Here is an 18,417-nt window from a genome sequence, read left to right on the forward strand (position 1 = left end):
GAACTTCTGCATGTCAGTACAGTTGGGAAAGCAGGGCCCTGAAAGGGAGTTCCAAAGTCTAGCAGTTCTGGGGAAGAAACTACTGGAGTAGAAAGCTCTCTTACATCTAGGGATCTGTACTGTGTAGGGGTGGGATTTAACTGCTTGTTGGGTTTGTCGGGGGTTTTTACGTCAAGGGGGTACAAGTACTTGCAGTTCGTTGGAGTATTCACCATTAAAATACTTGTAGAACAGGGAGAGGGATGCAACATTTCGTTGATGGGACAGGGACTGAAGCTTAGATGACAGTTCAGGACCTATCAGGTTGGCGACTCTCTTTTGAACCTTGTCTAGGAGCGAGAGACTAGTAGCAGATGCACCAGCCCAAATATAACAAAAATACTCCATACATGGGGAAATGGTGGCCTTATAGAGATACAGTATAATTTCGGGCGTTAGTAGCTTTCTAGCATAGTAGAGAAAGCCTACCTTCTTTGCAGTGGTCCTGGCAATGCTCTCAATGTAATTGTTCCAACTCATGTTTCCTGTATATGTTAGTAGGCCAAGGAGTTTAAAAGATGTACTTTCAGATAATGAGTCTTTGGCCATTGCTATTGGTGGTAGAGAAGGTAGAGAAGGTTTCTCGTAATTATTGAAGGAAACAAGTTTAGTTTTGGCAGCATTGAATGTGACCATCCATTTTTGGTCCCCATTCTACTACAGATTGGAGGTCATCCTCTAGTGTTTCTGCCATTTCTTTAGATATGTGTTCATTTGTTTTCCTGTCGTGTCTGTTATAGAGCATGGTATAACCAGCATGTATACCCATCTCAGAGACAATTTTACCAGGGAGGTTATTTATTAATATTAGAAATAATAAAAGTCCAGGGATAGACCCCTGAGGCATTCTCGCATTTATACATATTAAATCACAATCGAGAACAATCTAGATTTTTCTCTTATCTAAGAAGGATTTAATTATGTTAAGTATTTGTCCAGTGATACTGTATGATCTGATTTTCCTGAGAAGACCTTCATGCCATACCCTGTCAAAAGCCTTAGATATATCTAGAGCTACCGCTCTACCCTTGCCAGCTTTGTCCAGTGAATGGTATATACGTCACTGATTACAGTTAGGATATCTGCTGTGGAATGGCCTTGTCTAAATCCATATTGTTGGTCGGTCAGAAGTTTTACTATCTGTAAGATGATGGATCAAAGCTTGGTTAATTATGGACTCAAATATTTTGGTGAAAAGTGGGAGGAGGCTAATGGGGCGATAATTCCAACAAAAACCTAACAGCCAGCCATGGTTCTCCCCAGAATGTGCTACTGCTATCGCGCACAGAAATCACTTTTTCCATAGCTACCAACGTAATAGATGCACTGAGACTAAAGCTGCTTTCAGGTCTGCCAGCAACTACTGTAAAAGAGTAATAAAAAATGCAAGAGAGCTATATGCCCAGTCTGTTAAATCCAAGGTAGCTGATCAGCGGCTTGGATCCCACCAGTTTTGGCAAATAACAAATAGGATCCTGAACAGAAGTGTGCGTTCTATCCCAACCATTATCAATGGACCAGAGGTCATCTCGTCAGCGTCAGACAAGGCCAAACTATTTGCAAAGAACTTTGCAGCTAATTCTACCCTATGCGACGAAGGCCATCAACTCCCCATATTTCCTCCTATAACACAGAACAAGCTAGGTAACATACAAATATCCGTGCATGAGGTCGCCAAGCTAATAAAGAACCTAGATTCCAGTAAAGCAACTGGCCCTGATGGCATCCCAATTATAGTGTTAAAAAAGCTTCAACCAGAACTTGCTCCCATACTTACGAAACTGTTTAAGCGCTGCCTTAAGGAGAAGTGCTTTCCGACTCCCTGGAAGACCTCATCAGTTTGTCCTGTATTTAAGAATTCAGGTGATAAGTCATCTCCCTCTCAGTACAGACCAATAAGTCTCCTGTGTGTTATGAGTAAGTTGCTGGAATCCATATTAAATAGAGAAATAGTCAACCACCTCAGCAGGAATAACCTTCTTAGTGACACACAATATGGTTTCCGCTCTGCAAGATCTACCGCAGATGTGCTGACGGTTATATCCCACAGGATTAGTGAATCTCTTGACAAAGGCTTCCTTTCTAGGGTAATTGCTCTTGACATATCAAAGGCCTTCGACAAGTTCCAGCTACGGTATAACTGGAAATGTTTTCTCAATCATTAAATCATTTCTCTCCGATAGGCTCATAAGAGTAGTGGTAGATGGACAAAAATCGGAGGCCTGCAATATAAATGCTGGAGTCCCTCAGGGGTCAATCCTGGGCCCAACTCTCTTCCTGATCTACATCAATGACCTCCCTAAACACATACTTAAATCATTCGTTGACATCTATGCTGATGACACGACCATCTACGGCAACACATCAAAGGCTGTAAATGACAAAGTTCTCTCTGATTCTCTCTCCTCTGATCTCGAGCGCGTGGTTCAGTGGGGGAAGATGTGGCTGGTTACCTTTAATGCATCCAAACCAAACTCCTATCCTTACATCATCAACGCTCTGATCCCCATCTGGCATCAATTGTGATGGATGGCTCTCGTCTGGGTGAGGCCCCGTGTTTTGACAAGCTTCTGGGTTTGACCTTTACTCCTGATCTGAAATGGAACACGTACATCAAGTCTGTTGCCAAGGTTGCTGGAAAGATGGTAGGATCCTTCTACCGCTCCAGAAGATATCTCACTACTAATGCAATTCTCTATCTATATAAAAGCCAAGTACGTCCAAGGATGGAATACTGTTGCCATATCTGGGCAGGAGCTGCTAAAAACAGCCTATCCTGCCTTGACAGAGTACAAAATAGACTTCGTGGCTTAGTGGGGGATGCCCTTTTCTCTACCCTGCAACCTCTCTCCCACAGAAGAGACGTTGCGAGCCTGTCCTTGTTTTATCGTTATTTCCATGGCAGATGCTCGCCTGAACTCCAATCTCTGGTCCCCCCTCGCCAATCTTTCACGAAAAACACCCGTCTAGCTGAATTCACTGTGAAAAATTTCCCCCACTCTATATCTGTGCCTAAATCAAAACGCGGATTCCATGAACAAAGCTTCTTTCTTAGAACTGCACGCCTGTGGAACTCTGTTCCGTCTGCCTGCTTCCCTCCGGACTACAACTTGGTTGTCTTCAAGTCCAATGTTAACAAATTCCTAATGAACCGCCCCCTTAAGTAAACATTTCAGCAAATCTCCTCACTAACGTAATGTACTTGCAATAACCCTTATCCCTGAGTGGCTTTCGGGCCTTGATAAGTGGTGATCACTGTGTAAAAAAAAAAAAAAAAAATTTAATGGGTCAGTTCTTTTACCAGAATTCTTGAAAACTGGTACCAAAAAAGCAGTTTTCCAGCAGTCAGGAAAGTAAGATTCATTAAGTCATTTGTTGTAAAGTTTGGAGAGAACTGGAGCTACTTCAGCGGAGCATTTTTTTAATAGCACAGCCAGGACGAGATCAGGTCCACATGCTTTTGAAGTGTCAAGATTTTTTATGATAACATGCACCTAAGAAGGGGTAATTTTTAAATTGTCTAGTATGACGTCTGTCTGCAAAGGAAAGTCAGGGAGGGGATAGTTAGAAGGGTCCAGTGTGGAGTTGGAGGCACGGTACGCATGTTACCATTGCGCAATGGCATCTGCATAAGTAGAGGTAAACTATTGGGGAGGGTAGGGCTTGCTATAAAATTTCCGCATGGGAACATGTGCTTCAATTGCCATTTTGAACCATTCAGTGATCTCAATTTTGCACTGTTCAGCAGGAAGAGAAAAGATATTTTCCCATGGGGCATCTCTGATGAGATCCCTGATGGCTTCCCAGTCAGCCTTTTTATAATATCTCATTGTTTTGAGCAGTGGCTTTTCAGTTTTGGCTCTAGAGTTTAAGGAGATTTCAACTATTAGCACTGCATGATAGCGTTCCCAAGTGGACTGTGGGCATTTGTTATACAATCATTGGGAACTGTGGTCAGAAACAGATCTAGAAGTGATGCGTGTTGTTCTTGCTGGTCTGGGAAACGGGTTGGAAATGTAACCATCTGTGATAGGGAATGAGATATAGAGAAGTTATGTGTTGTGCTACCAGCTGCATCTCTGTAAGTAGAGAATCCAAGCCAGTTGTAGTGGTGGACATTGAAGTCACCAAATACATGCCCTTGTGTGCTAGTGCGCTAGTGTAGAGGGAGAGTGCTGTATCTATGCTGTCAGAGACTTTGTTTATTAGAGTGCAGTCCTGGGTTGAGGGAGAGTGGTAGAGAAAATAAAAGTAGCTAATGTTATGTTGCATGTTAAGTCTAAAGCACATAAAGGCTTGATCGTCCGATAGGTTTGTTTCTCTAGTCAAGGGGAGGGTATTTCAAATATAGACTCCAAGTCCCTGCACATGTCTGTCAGAGTCCTTACGGCAGAGTGGGAGATATCCAGGCATGTTAATGTAGTTAGAGGGGATGGAGGAGTGTAGGCTTGTCTCACTTAGTGCTAAGATATCCGGGGTGTTTGCTAGGAGAAATGCTTCAACATCATCTAAATTAGTTTTAAGCCCACGGATGTTCGTAAATGCAAGCCTCAAGGGAGGGGGCAACTTGGTTTTGTTTGAGTTTAAGCCTGGTTTAAGCATAATTTTTTATTGGTTTAGGTAAGGGGTGCTGAACAAGTGGTTATGCAGAATACCAGACATGTAACACAAGTAGGCCATCAGCTGACCTTTCATCTACTAGGATTGTGGCCTCAGGAAAGCCCCTTTCAGGGTCCCTTTTAATGTGCGACATTTATTATTAGGGGAGGGGGAGGGGAATAAAGTTCCTCTATCTTCTAACGTAAAAAAAATAAATCCCCGTTTGAGATTGATATCAATTTAGAGGGTCATAGGTCATCACAACAATAAAATTAAATTGATTCTTACTAAATTGATAGCTTCTTTCTTCTTTAATCTGTTCAACTGATTTATCCAATGTGATTACTTCTGTCTGTAAGCAAAAACAAAAAATACAAATAAACAAAGATGTTTCATAAAAAAATGATGCCAGAAAGCTTATTTACATTATTATGTGTGTGTGTGTGTGTGTGTGTGTGTGTGTGTGTATATATATATATATATATATATATATATATACATATACAGGTAAAAAAAACAAAAGCTAAATGGAGGCCATCTAGAACATATGCTGTAGAACGGAGAAAAAAATGCCAAAGACCCTAGTGTTTTGATGTGATGTTTTGAATATAATAAACTAGTTATGACCAAAGTTTCATTTCATTCGGACAAAACACTAAGAAACAACGGGGCCGAATTAGAGTTGGGACCCGTTTTTTTTTGGGGGGGGGGGGTCACCCTGTATATACGTATGTGTGTGTGTGTATATATATATATATATATGAATAATGAGATGAATTAGATCACAGATTAATGAATATTGTGGTTTCAAGTTTTACAAAACATTTTTAGGAGAAAATATTTTTATATAAGACAATCCCAGTCAAATAAAATTGCTCAATATACTAGATAGAGCAAATTAAAAATTACAATTTTTATATTTAAATTACTTTAACAAAATATAATTTTCAAAATAAAAATTTATTGTTTGAGCAAAGACTACAAACATTAAAGCAATTTCCTTAATCCATGGATTTTCGATGTAGACTCATCTCCTCACAAGAAAGTCATTAGCAAAATATTAATTCAGGTTTGATATAATTTTGCTATTTAGCACATACATAGAAAATGTATTAAAGATTAAAATTTTTTAAAGGGCATAGAGAAATAATTTAATTGTAGAATTATTTGACACTCATAGTTTTTAACCTCCATCAAAATAAAACTTATATAACTGGATTCACAATAAAATTTACTTTAAAATAGTATTTCAATATTTTTGTTATGATTTGCATATTTGAAGAAATTGCTATTTAAATCCGACTATTAATAATAAAACCTGTCAACATAGCATGCTTACTGGTGGTAGATCACTTTTTGTAAATAAGCGGTCAGGGTGTGTAAATACTCATAGCGGAAGTTGTACCCGTCAACGACGTTTCTAGTTGTTTTAACTAATTAGGGAAAAGAATTGTCTTTGCTATGGAATTTGAACACAACACGTATGTCTTTCCAGTCAAAAGTTAGAATATCTCAAAATTAACGCTTTGTAGTACAAAGATAAGTAAAGATAGAAACTGTGTTCAAACGCTATTTAATAGCAAAAATATTAATTTCTTTTGTCCTAAAATTTGAAAAGAATTGGATAAAAACTTTTTATGCTAGAGTTGTTAGAAATACTGACAAGCGTTTATAAACATGAAAATTTTGGTGTGTCCTTGCGCACAAAAAAAAAATCTGTAAACATGAATTCGTCAACTAACTTACAAACAAAGTATTCATTTTATTTTTGTTATTATTTAGCAAACATAAGTTTTAATTATGGAAAGCAAAATAATATTTTAAAAAAATGAATTCTTTGAAAAAGAATGACCGACAATGACCACGCTTTTAAATGAGTTAAAACACACAAACCACTTATCCAGTTAAGTAAAAGAATAACTTTTATTGGGTTTGTTTTACAATCCACAGAGGTATGAAAAAGTAACCAAAAAACAAATATATAACAAATAAATGTTACCAAAGGCAAGTACTCTTCTACCTATTTCGATAAATTTTTGGTGTTATAAATGTTTATTCTGTTCAAAAAACAAGTAGTGTCGAGCGTTACATGAGAACAAGAAAAAAATGTCCGTGATGTCTCTTGAAGTTTCAACAATGACTTAAAATAAAATTTAAACAAAATAGTGGTAGAAATTCACCCAATAATCGTCATAGCAACATGAAGTCATTAAAAATGAAATTTAATTATCCTAATTAGTTTAATGAACTTCAAAACATAATTGTAATCTCTATAAAATTCTCTTCCATTTGATATGCTACAAGCCATACTTTGTTAATAATTTCTTTGAATCGTGTCGTGGTGGCCATCTCGGATTTCCTGGTTGCTATCTTGGATTTCCAGGTTTCCATCTTGGATCTTTCACGGTGTAACGATGACAAATGATAAAGTCCATCAGAATAACATTTCGCATGACGATAAAGTCTTATCTCCCATTTTTTAAAATGTTTTTTTATGATGCTTCTACTGGAAGTCATTAAAATAAAACTTAATTATGCTAATTAGTATGCTAATTAGTTTAATGAACTTGAAAACATAATTTTGATCTGTATAAAATTTCCTTTCATTTGATATGCTACAAGCCATATTTTGTTAATAATTTCTTGGAAGTATGTCATTGTGGGCCATTTTGGATTTCCCGGTCGACATCTTGGATTTTGATGATGTTATAATGGCAAATGATAATGTCCATCAGAATAATACTTCCTATGATGATAAAGCCTTACTTACCATTTTTCTTAGCTGTTTTTATGATGTTTCTACTTAAAGCTGTTAAAATGAAGTTCAAATATGCTAATTAGTATGCTAATTAGTTCATAAGTTACCAAATGAGATGGTTGTAAATAATGCCAACTGAACCTTTATATGTTCAAAATTTCATCATATCTTAAAAAGATCTGAAGATATAGTTTTTTAAAGATGTAACCCATCTGTAAATTGTGCAAATTTCCTACCATTTTCAGTCACAAGCTTATATGCATTTGAATAGGACAAGGCAAAATGTCCAGTGATCCACATATTCTTTGATACTTTAAATGGTCATAACTCCAGTTCTAATAGGCCGATTTTAAAAAACTAAAAATATTATTTCTTTGTTTTTTATGTTCTTTTCAATAATGCTTGATTTGAGTTTATTCAATCTAAAGAAAAAAATGGTGTGGTATCGCTAATAATAATGTATATGAAAAATACTTGCTTGTTCTTGACAGCCAGTGAAATGTTCCACAACTAATTTCAAAGGTGGGGGATACCTTTTTCGTAACATAGGTTCACCATTTCTGTCAAAGAAAAGAAAAAACTATACTATAACAAAAGCACTCAAAAAGGGCAGAAATCCACCAAGGCTCAACAAGTATCCAAGCTGTCTGATGAGCTATATTTTAGCTATCACATATATTAAAAGTTTTTATAGTTTTTTAGAGAAATAAAATTCAACTCATCATTTTTCTTAACAACAAATACTAGTTTTTATGTTTCAATATGTTCAATATAAGATAGTTCAAATTATAATACAATGCCGATTGCCATTAGTCGCATGCTCTCGTGTAATGAATCAATGCGTGAATGTAAGATTGACATGAAATTCCTGAAGATAAACTAAAATGACCGAAAAAATGGGCTTAAATGACTTAAATAAATAAAAAGTAAATTACTTAGAATGACTTTAATGAACTTAAAGATGAATTGAATGGCCTTAAGAATGACTTGAATGCTTAAAAAATAACTGGAATCCTTCAAAATCAACTTGAATGATCTGGAGAATGACTTGAATGGCTTTGAGACTGACTGGTTGTAAAGTGGGTGATCATTTTACATTAAATTAATACAGAAAAGGGTATTTATTTGCTTCCCCACCAAGCAAATTAGGCACAAGGCCGATTTTTAATGTGAGGAGTGAAGGGGAAATGGGGACCAACTCCCCGGGGAGTAGGGGAGCTGGATAGTGACAATTGGTATGAAGGGTTGCCCCTACATTGACCAAAGTCTTAGATGTGGGATTGCCCCCACATATGGTCTTTGCTTGCAGTATCAGCCGGAACAGATACTACACTTTGAGATATTAAATCCTTTATTCATGTTAAAAATACATTGAAAATCAACAATGAACAAAAAACTTAAGCACATGGCCAACTCAAAAGGGGGGATTGTGGGGGTCGTTGGTCATCCTTGTCACTCCAGAACTAAACAAAATCAAAAGTTTCTCCCAGCTAGTATCTTCTTCCACCATAATACCGCATTCACCCTTTCATACAGGGACACGTCCTACTTAACTCCCAATTTCTAAAACATTTTTTATTGACGTGTAAAAACAAAAAAAGATAACAATAAAAGTGGTACAATAATTCATTTGTGTCGAGGGCGGGGAGGAAAAAAAAAAAAAAAAGGTGATTAGTAGGACCCTCCCAATCCCGTCTAGTTGATAGACTGCCCGTTCCACTAGGTTTGTAAAAGAAACCTCGCTTCTGTGGGTCAGTCACTAAGTGGGGATGCCCTCTAGATGGGGGTGAATGGAGAAAAGAAAATTTTGTGGGTAAGGAATGGGGGTTACTTTGTATTTCTTTCTCTCCAAGATGGGTGAAATTTAGAAGACGGGGTGAAAACAAAAATTGCAAGAAGGAGGGGGTGGCGATCTTGGAGGCTTCCTAATCGGGGAGGGATGGAACACACACTCAGCTAGCTGAGAGGCTACTTGTTTAATTTTACTTTATGGAACTGCGTGTTCCACACCTAGGCGGGGGAACACGTATTCAAATTTGGCTCCTCTTCATACACACAGACTTGCTACATGTATCCATCTTCTGTCAAATGCCCCGCGATGTAGCCTTCTTCTATCACATCTGATCTTTACCCGTAGTTGATGTTTAAAGAAAGCGATTAGATCCTAATCAGAAAAAGACAACACCCCCCCCCCTGGCAACCTTGCAGACGCGACATCCAAATCACCATTCTCACTACGGCCAGGATCGTACTGTAGACCATTTGTCTTTCCCGGTCCCACGGTGGCCTCACATTGTCCACGACATTGGATACGGTAATTGGGCAAGAATGCTGGCAGAATTCGCGGCAATCAAAGAAAGCATGATCAGTCATTTCTACGGCCGTTGTCCCACAACGGAGACAATCAGGTGACTCCAAAAACCCGGAACTGCATTGTATGTTGTTGAGTGGAAGTGCATTTCGGGCCAATCGCCAGGTCAGAGAGAACTCCAAATTGTTCAGATGACTTGAACCTGGCACCCATGTCCATGCGGAGCGGATCTCACTCTGCTGCCAACACAAACACGTGCATAGTGGGTCGGCGGCGACCCCCTTCACTAGATCCCTGTGGAGTTCCCTACGGGTAGCAGTCACAAGGTCGCTGGAACTTGGTAGTCATTTTAGCGCGGCTCGGCACTCTTTCATGTAGGCAGATTCTCCCCGTGGCTTGCAACAGCTCTCGATAGAAGGGTCGAGAACGAGGTCGGGGAAGATGGCAGTAACCACGGGGTGCCACGGTTGGTCATCTTGCATATAGTGGCTCAGGAAGGCCAGCCTCTCAGCGTCTCGATGATACTTCAAGTCCGGCATTCCCAAGCCTCCCTCACACGGACGTTGAATACAGACCTGTCTGCTCACCCAGTGTCTTCCTCTGTCCCAAAGAAGCGAGGACAAGAGTTTACACTTTGATCCTGGCCCAAATGCCAAGAAAAGCTTGAAAAGCTAAGAACAGCACCTATTAACAACAGACCTTTGATCTTAACCAAAAAGGGCAAGCACAAAAGTGTTACGGACGGACCGACCGACGGAGTGACTTATAGAGTCGCTTGCACGCGACTAATAATACATTTATCAGATTAAAATTGCTTAATTTTTCATTAACTTTAGCGTTTAAAAAATAAAAAATGAATCATTAAAGGGAAACAATTTACTTTCCTTATATCACAACTATAAAAACTGCATTAACTTAAATAGTTTTTAAAAATGAGTTATCAAAAACAAAATTATTTAACAACCTATTTCAACTTAAATTGAAAATTGAAAACGATGAAAAGGAAAACTAATCCAAAATAATTATTAATTTCAAATTTAGGACCAATTAGGGTTTAAAGATCCCAGAAAAAATTCAATATGAATTGGACGAGTTTCTTCGAGATTGATTTTTAATATAGGAAATAATCTATTTTAAGAAAAAAAATGAAACAATTGCAGATATTGTGTCTGAATAAAGGGAAAGATTGATCATAAGATTGAAAGGAAGGGAGTATGAAATATATATATATATATATATATATATTTTTTTTGTAATTTTTTTATTTGTAAAACATTTTAATAAACAAACGAAACATTATGTCCATATTTGTCAAAACAAAAGATTTTGTTTTCCCAGTTTGGTATGCTTTTAGTGTCCTAAATTCTTATTTGCAAATTACCTAATTCTTTTGTTTATAACTTTTTTCCATTAAAAAAATTTTATTTCACAAATTCTGAGGTTAGTTTTTAACGGGGGAAAATGCAGCTGTTGGGTTAGAACAAAAACTAAAATTTTCCTCAGTTTGGAAGGATTTCTCCTGCACTGTCTGAGGAGTTTTGCTTCCTTAAAAACATCAGTTTATATATATATATATATATATATATATATATATATATATATATATATGTATGTATGTATGCATTTTTTTTTTTGTCAAACTTATTGAATTATACCCATTACCTTCATCCTGATCATTGAGGATATATGACTTTTGGAAAGCTTCCTCATGTGTATTTTACATGTATGTGCATGTGTACGTGTATGTATTCATATGTAAGTACATGCTTATAATGTGTGCCTCTATGTGTGTATGTTTGCACGTGTGTGTCTCTGATTTAAAAAACCATAAAGCGGGAGACCAGTACCCGCATTAAGCTGGTCTGCAGTTTAACTTGTTGCTGGCTATCTTGCTCTTGCTTGTGAGCCATTTTGAACCGAGAGAGAGATTTAGCTGTCGTACAAAGCTAAATCTCTGTAACATCATCTTTGTATAAATACTCCCTCAGGCATTTGTCAATAAAATAGTCCTATAGCAATGGAAAAGTTGTGACACATGTAGGCTTGAAATGCTGGAAGCATGTAATAATTGATCTGCCATCATCATATGTATCAGTGTGTGTATGTACATATATGTGTACGTATGTTTATATATGTACTTGTGTATGTATATGCACATTTATCTATGTGTATATGTACGTATATATGTATATATGTTTGTGTTTGTATGCATATATATTTGTTTGTGTATGTATGTATATGTATGTGTCCCTATGCATATATGTATGTTTGTGTATAAATGCATAGATATGTATGTGTATGTATTTAAATGTACGTGCATATATGTGTACGTATTTGTATGTGTATATGTATGTATATGTGTGTTTGTATTTGTATATGTGTGTGTATATATGCGTATGTATTTGAGTATGTATGCATGTGTGTATGTATATGTATCATGTATTGTGCATGTATGTATATATGTATATATGTGTGTATATTTATGGATATATGTGTGTGTGTATGCGTGTATATATATATATATATATATATATATATATATATATATATATATATATATAGCAATGATCGTCTTCAGTGGCATGTCTGTGTGAATTCGCCGGTACAACTAAAAAAATTTAAAAAATAAATTAAAAAAAAAAATTTTTTTAAATAAAAAGTCATGTTACGGCTCATGGACTTTAAGTGTCTGAGGGAGTGGCACTCGTCTGACAAGACGTTGCAATCATCATGTATGTATGTATGTCTGTATGTATGCCTATGTAAGCTATAAAAATAGGGTTACCATACTACTGAAGTTAGAGGGCACATTATTAAATAAAGTTTTTGACCATTAATTAAGATAATACATATATGTACGTGTTGAATGTATTGTTATCTGTATATATATGTATGGATGCATATTTATATGTATGGGTGTGGGTATACCTGTATGTGTTATATTTATGTATATACGTAGGTATGTACTTATGCGTATATAGGTGTATATATCTATATATGCATATATATCTCATGTGTGTATTGTATATATATCTCTGTGTATATATATCTCTGTGAGTTTATGTACAGATATGGGTGTAAATTCTATATGTATGTGTATGTATATGTGTGTATGCTTGTATGTGTGTATATATACATATTTATAGAAAGGTGAGTGAGATTAGGATCTACAGGTTTTCAGTTTTGTCTCTTATTTTATTAGTATTGGTATAATAACAGTGAAAATATTCCTGAAAAATGACTTAAGTATCTATAATAAACCATAGCTTTATTCATGTTTTGTGTAGAAAAAGTTTCATACATGTATGTGTATGTATGTAAGTAAATATATATATAAATATGTGTATGCTTATGTTTTTATGTATACGTATATGATATGCAGGTTTATATATGGTTATATATGTAGATATATGTGTGTAGGTGTAAATACGTGTCTAAGTATTTACGTATGTTATATAGATGTGCGTTTACGTTTAGTGTAAATATATGTGAACTGTACATGTACATTATATGTCTGTGTTGTGTGTATATATATATATGTACGTGGGTGAATGAGAGTATAGATGTTTATGCATATATTTATGTATATTTATGCATGTAGAAGTTGGTGGTTTTCTAACATTTTATATTTATTTATATTTTATATTTCTGTGCGTATGTGTAAGTGTGTATGTTTACTTCTCAAATATGCGTGTGTGAAAATCGAAAATACCGTTTTCCCCACACTGGGTGGCTGTCAGGAAATGCAAAGTACCTAAAGGTCTTTGACCGCTTGCTATTGGCGGCATAATGTCGGACTCCTCAAGAAATTTATGACGCAAAACCAAAGAGGAGATACTCAACCTTAGGTTATAAAAAGAATATAAAAAGAATAAAAGAAAAATAAAACTTGTCCCTTACCAAAGTTCAGAAAAGAACAGATAAAAGCCTGTAAGAAATGGATTGTTCAGCGGCCTTACTTATCCTTCCCCACATACATAACCCCAACCCTATTCGATGATAAAATTCTAATTTTGTAAACGATATAAGTAAATGGTTTTTGTATCTTGATATTTCAGTTTTCAAAGGTAATCCTTGGCTTGAAGACGTAATCTCCCCAGTAACGGGTGATTACAGAAACATGTATGCACATATGTAGCCATCAATGTTTGTATAATAAATTTAATATATCTGCTCTGTTTACTCATTGAGCACTTTTTAGTAGACATGCTGTTTCATTGGATATACTTCTAGGAAACTAAAATCTACTGACATTATATATATATATATATATATATATATATATATATATATATATATATATATATATATATAGGTAACTCTCCAGAGTTGGAAGTCACTGATGCTGTTTCTGATTTTTGACATTTTTTTCATGTTTTATAGCTTTTAACATGGTACATTGATTGGCTATTAAGTTCAAAGTGATGTTTAAATAAACTGTATAAATATTGGAGTGATGTGTGTTTGTTTTAGTTACTTTGATGCGTTTTTGTGCGACTTTTTGGCGAAAATGGCGAGTGAAAAAGTTGACATGAGTGCACATGGATTTTTACCAGTCTACTAAAGTTCAAATAAAGGCAGCCAGTCTAAATATATCCACACTGCTGCTTTCTAACGAGTTCAGATTATTAACTAATAGCATAATTTTCACACACAAATAAAGTTTCTTTTATTATTAGCCTCAAAAAGATTTACTGTCCGACGTAATGCACAGTGTCCAAAAGTATCTACAAACTTTCTCTACCGGTTTGGGTTGAAATTGGGCAGGAATACAAAATGACCGTAACTGGGTCAAAGTGTACACATATGTGTACACATTGAGTGCCATTCTTTTACCAAAAACGATCAATTAAAAGCAGATGATGAAATAGCCTTCATGTTTATCTTTCGTGTCCACTTTTCAGCATTACATAGGACAAAACAATCATAAATAAATCTCGATCAAAAATAAAATTTTTGTAACTATTTTCTAATCGGGCACTGACACAAAGCACCGGAAAGGGGTTTCCCCTGCAGTTTTCTCAGTGTCTACACAGATAGACCGCAAGAGGAATAGGCCAGCAAAAACAATTAACGGCACACGAAAAGTGCATAGTATTAGATGTGAAGGAAATAAGGTGATGACTAGAGAACTGTTTTGTTTTTGTGAGCCTTATGTCAGTGGCACTGGGTTGTGTTTGAATATTTCCATTGCAGGTCTTTGGACAGAGGAAGATCTGCACCCAAACCGCGTTTGGCAAAGGTTCAAAACTGAAAAGTAACCTGTAATGAGCAATATAAACTCATAATAATGCTAAAATAAAAGAAATAACCTGATTAAGATAACTGTCTTTTGTCTATTTTGCTAATCATTTGGTGTCCATGTTACAAGGGACAGTTGTGTCCTTGGTAAACTTTGAGATCATATATAACAAGCACACTCTTTTATTTTATAAAAATTCCAATAGCATACCATGCAATAGATGTCTGTCTATCAGAAAACACCACTAAAAACATTTTATCCACATTTTAATTTTTTGGTATGCATGTCAACCAATGGCTCCTAATTTTGGAGAGTTCCCATATATATAGTGTCTTTTTTGTATATACAAAAGTGTGAGTTTTTGATTTTTATTTATTTATTTATATTTTTTTACAAATTTTTTTTAACAATTGCAGATATTGTGTCTAAATTTTTGTTTTGACAAATAAGGACACAATGTTTTGATTGTTTATTTGGTATTTGTACAGTTTAGTCAAGACATTGAAAAATGAAAATATCGCAAAAAGTTTAAATTGTATGTATCCGTTATGGAACGAAGTTCTCCGAAAAAAAATTCACTTAATTTCATCAAGTAGTTTGTTTTTTTTACAGCAGAAAAACACGTTTTTATGAGAGCGCGTTGAAGGCAGCCATCTTGGATTTAAAAAAAAAAATTGTTTGAATTTTAGAAATGTCAAAGGGAGATAACTCCAGTTAATGCGCTGACACCCCTTCCCATCTTTAATACTAGCTTTTCTTCCTAAAAATCGAACATTTTGCTCGGTATCATAACAAATTGTTTTTTCGCTGTAAAAAAGAACTACTTGATGAAATTAGGTGAAATTTTTTTTCGGAGAACTTCATTCCATAACAGATACGTACAATTTAAACTTTTTTCGATATTTTCATTTTTTAATGTTTTGACTAAACTGTACAAGTACTGTTTATTTAAAAATAAATGTATATGTAATATCTCCCTCTCCATATTTTTTCTTAAAATAAATCTTTCCTTCTATTAAACATTGAAAAACCAAACACCTCAAGCTTATTATAGTTTTGTTTAGAGTGTGCAAAAGTCAATCAGGAAGAAACCAGTGTAGACCTGAATGCATTCGATTTTTTCTTAGGTTTTTGAGCCCTAATTAATTCCAAATTATAAGCGACAAATTTTTCATGCCAATCACAAGGTAATCTACAAGACTAACGCCAACAATTACTTGTCGAGTAATCTTCTTCTGTAGTTAAATTTTGTTCATCTTTTTCAATTATTTCATGGTGTTGTGCGTCATCCAGCTGACGATCTCATTAACTATTTGTTACGGGGTTAAATGGTATTAAACAAAGGAACACAGGATTTTTAGGAACAAAACATGTATTTACATATATACAGACAAAGTCGAGCTGAGAATACCGTTGCTCAACGGTAGGACGTTTACACACGTCCAGCTTGGTCGCGTGCCAATCTCAGACTGCCGGGCACCGGAAGTGACATCATCAACAGAAGTGACATCATAAGATAGTCCATTAATCCCCTGGAGGGGCGTCTCCAACACCCCTCTCCCAAGTTTTTGTTTGTAAAAGCTGTCAGTACCTCTTCCTTTTAGGGTTTACCATTAATTGTTCGGTAACCTTTCTCTTACAGAACGACCACCATAGTTCAGGGGTTGGTTGAGGAGGTTCAAGACCAAAAGTTTCGAAGACAGTGTCTATTGGCTCATCTTCCAATGGTGGACTGTCGCTGGTTTCAACTAATTGACATCTTCTTAGTTGGTTCTGGTGACGTTTGTGGGTATATGTTGGTCCTTGAATGATATATACCATGTCACCAACTCTCTTAGTAATTGTACCCACCTCCCAGAATGATGTGTTTTCTTTATAACTTTGGAAAAACACTTTTTCACCTGGTATGAAACGTTTACTGGGTACATATGTGGTCATTAAGAGCTTGTCAAAAACGGCTCTTACTTTCTGCGCAAACATCTTTTCTGTAGGTGAGACTGCTGTTGGTGTGTTCGGATTAGGTGTAATCCTATACATGTGTAGAAATTGTTGCTTTGGCTTGATAAATTCTTTTAGCATGGGTTTTTTAGTTTCCGGCTTTGCAGTTTCAGTTTTTATGCCTCCTTTGGAAGATTCTGTTGAAGCTTTCTTTTTCGATGGAACATTTCGTTTCTTCTTGAAAACGGGCAGAGTGTTTTCTTTTAGTTTGAATCTAGCTATAGCCTTTGTACCTTTTCCTAGTCCTGGTGAGACTACTGGAAATTCCTCTTTTAACTCGTCCTTCAGTTGTTGCACTTCCATAGACAAGTCTTCTACCCTATGACAGAATTTATTTATAGGTTGGTCCCACAATTCGAATCGTTCCATCCAAGTTTTCAGTTGTCCTATGTACATACACTTTCACTTTTTAGTAACACCATTTAAGGTCACTGGGAGTATGAGCTCTCCCTCAAATTTCATTTTATCGCCTGTCACAGCTCGAGCTGATTTTGTCGTCTTCCGCATGGTTGGTTTCCTTAGCCTTTTCCACGTCTTAAGGTTAATGATGGACAGGTCTGATCCGGTATCCAATTGTAGATGCACAGTTTTATTTTCGATGTTAACTGTGACATATTTACGCCGGTTCTTATCCATATCCAAGTCAAATCTAGTCTGTCGGACACTGTTCTTGTCCTTGTTCTTCCTGCACTGGGTCACTTTGTGGCCCTTCCTGCCATATTCGTTGCAGTACTTATATTTGTAAAAACATTGACTTGACCAATGTTTCCCACCGTAGCGATAGCACAGGCTTATAGAGGATCCGGGTCTTGTGACTGGGTGGTACTTATTAGGTGTAGACTGAGTTTTCTTACTTCCAGCTTTGCTTTTTCGGGCTGAATATTTTTCCGGTCTGAAGGTCGTCCTTCTAACGAATGTTGCGCTTGACTCCTCGACGTGTCTCGAGTTCCTTACGCAGACTACTCATTGACAATCCTCAGACAACTTCTGTAGGATGAGACCCTGTTCGCTCTCAAATCTAGAGAGAACACGTTGTCTAATCTCAGCGTTTTTGTATGAGACTAGACCCTACGCAAAAATTAAACACTTGAATTCATCTGCCGATAAGTCAGATAGACGGAAATCATCGCAGTGTTTATTTACCACGGACGCGAAGGTTAGGTATTCATCGTCATAGCTTTTTTTGCAAGTTCAAGCACTTCCATCTTCTATGAAAGAGCGTAGAATTCCGACTGAATAGTTTGGATAAAAGTTTGACCGTTTCAGAAAATTCCAATTCACTCGTCTTCCTGGGGAGAATATAATCCACAAAATTGCTATGTTCAGTGGTCCCTAATTTCCTCAAAAGTAGGCGAACTTTCTTAGCGTTGCTTCATTCTTGACAATCTATGGTGAATAGGTCCTCATATCTCCAATAGAAAGCGTCAAACGGCTCCTCCAACTCCGGTTGGTAGTTGAACGTTTCCTTAG

General features: G+C 36.2%; 1 protein-coding gene across 1 annotated transcript in view; it reads right to left on the minus strand.

The window, feature by feature from the left end:
- The window catches only part of LOC145292040 (uncharacterized), a 70,473-nt gene that overhangs the window by 12,588 nt on the left and 39,468 nt on the right, over positions 1-18,417 (minus strand). Inside the window, exons 6-7 of the mRNA XM_080138064.1 lie at positions 7,875-7,956; positions 4,927-4,990 (exon numbers count right to left, since the gene is read on the minus strand). Coding sequence (XP_079994190.1) covers positions 4,927-4,990; positions 7,875-7,956 — 146 coding nt within the window. The remainder of the gene's footprint in view (positions 1-4,926; positions 4,991-7,874; positions 7,957-18,417) is intronic.

This window comes from Euprymna scolopes, chromosome 13 (assembly GCF_053919585.1).
Source record: "Euprymna scolopes isolate OS-2025 chromosome 13, ASM5391958v1, whole genome shotgun sequence".
Lineage (NCBI taxonomy): Eukaryota > Metazoa > Mollusca > Cephalopoda > Sepiida > Sepiolidae > Euprymna > Euprymna scolopes.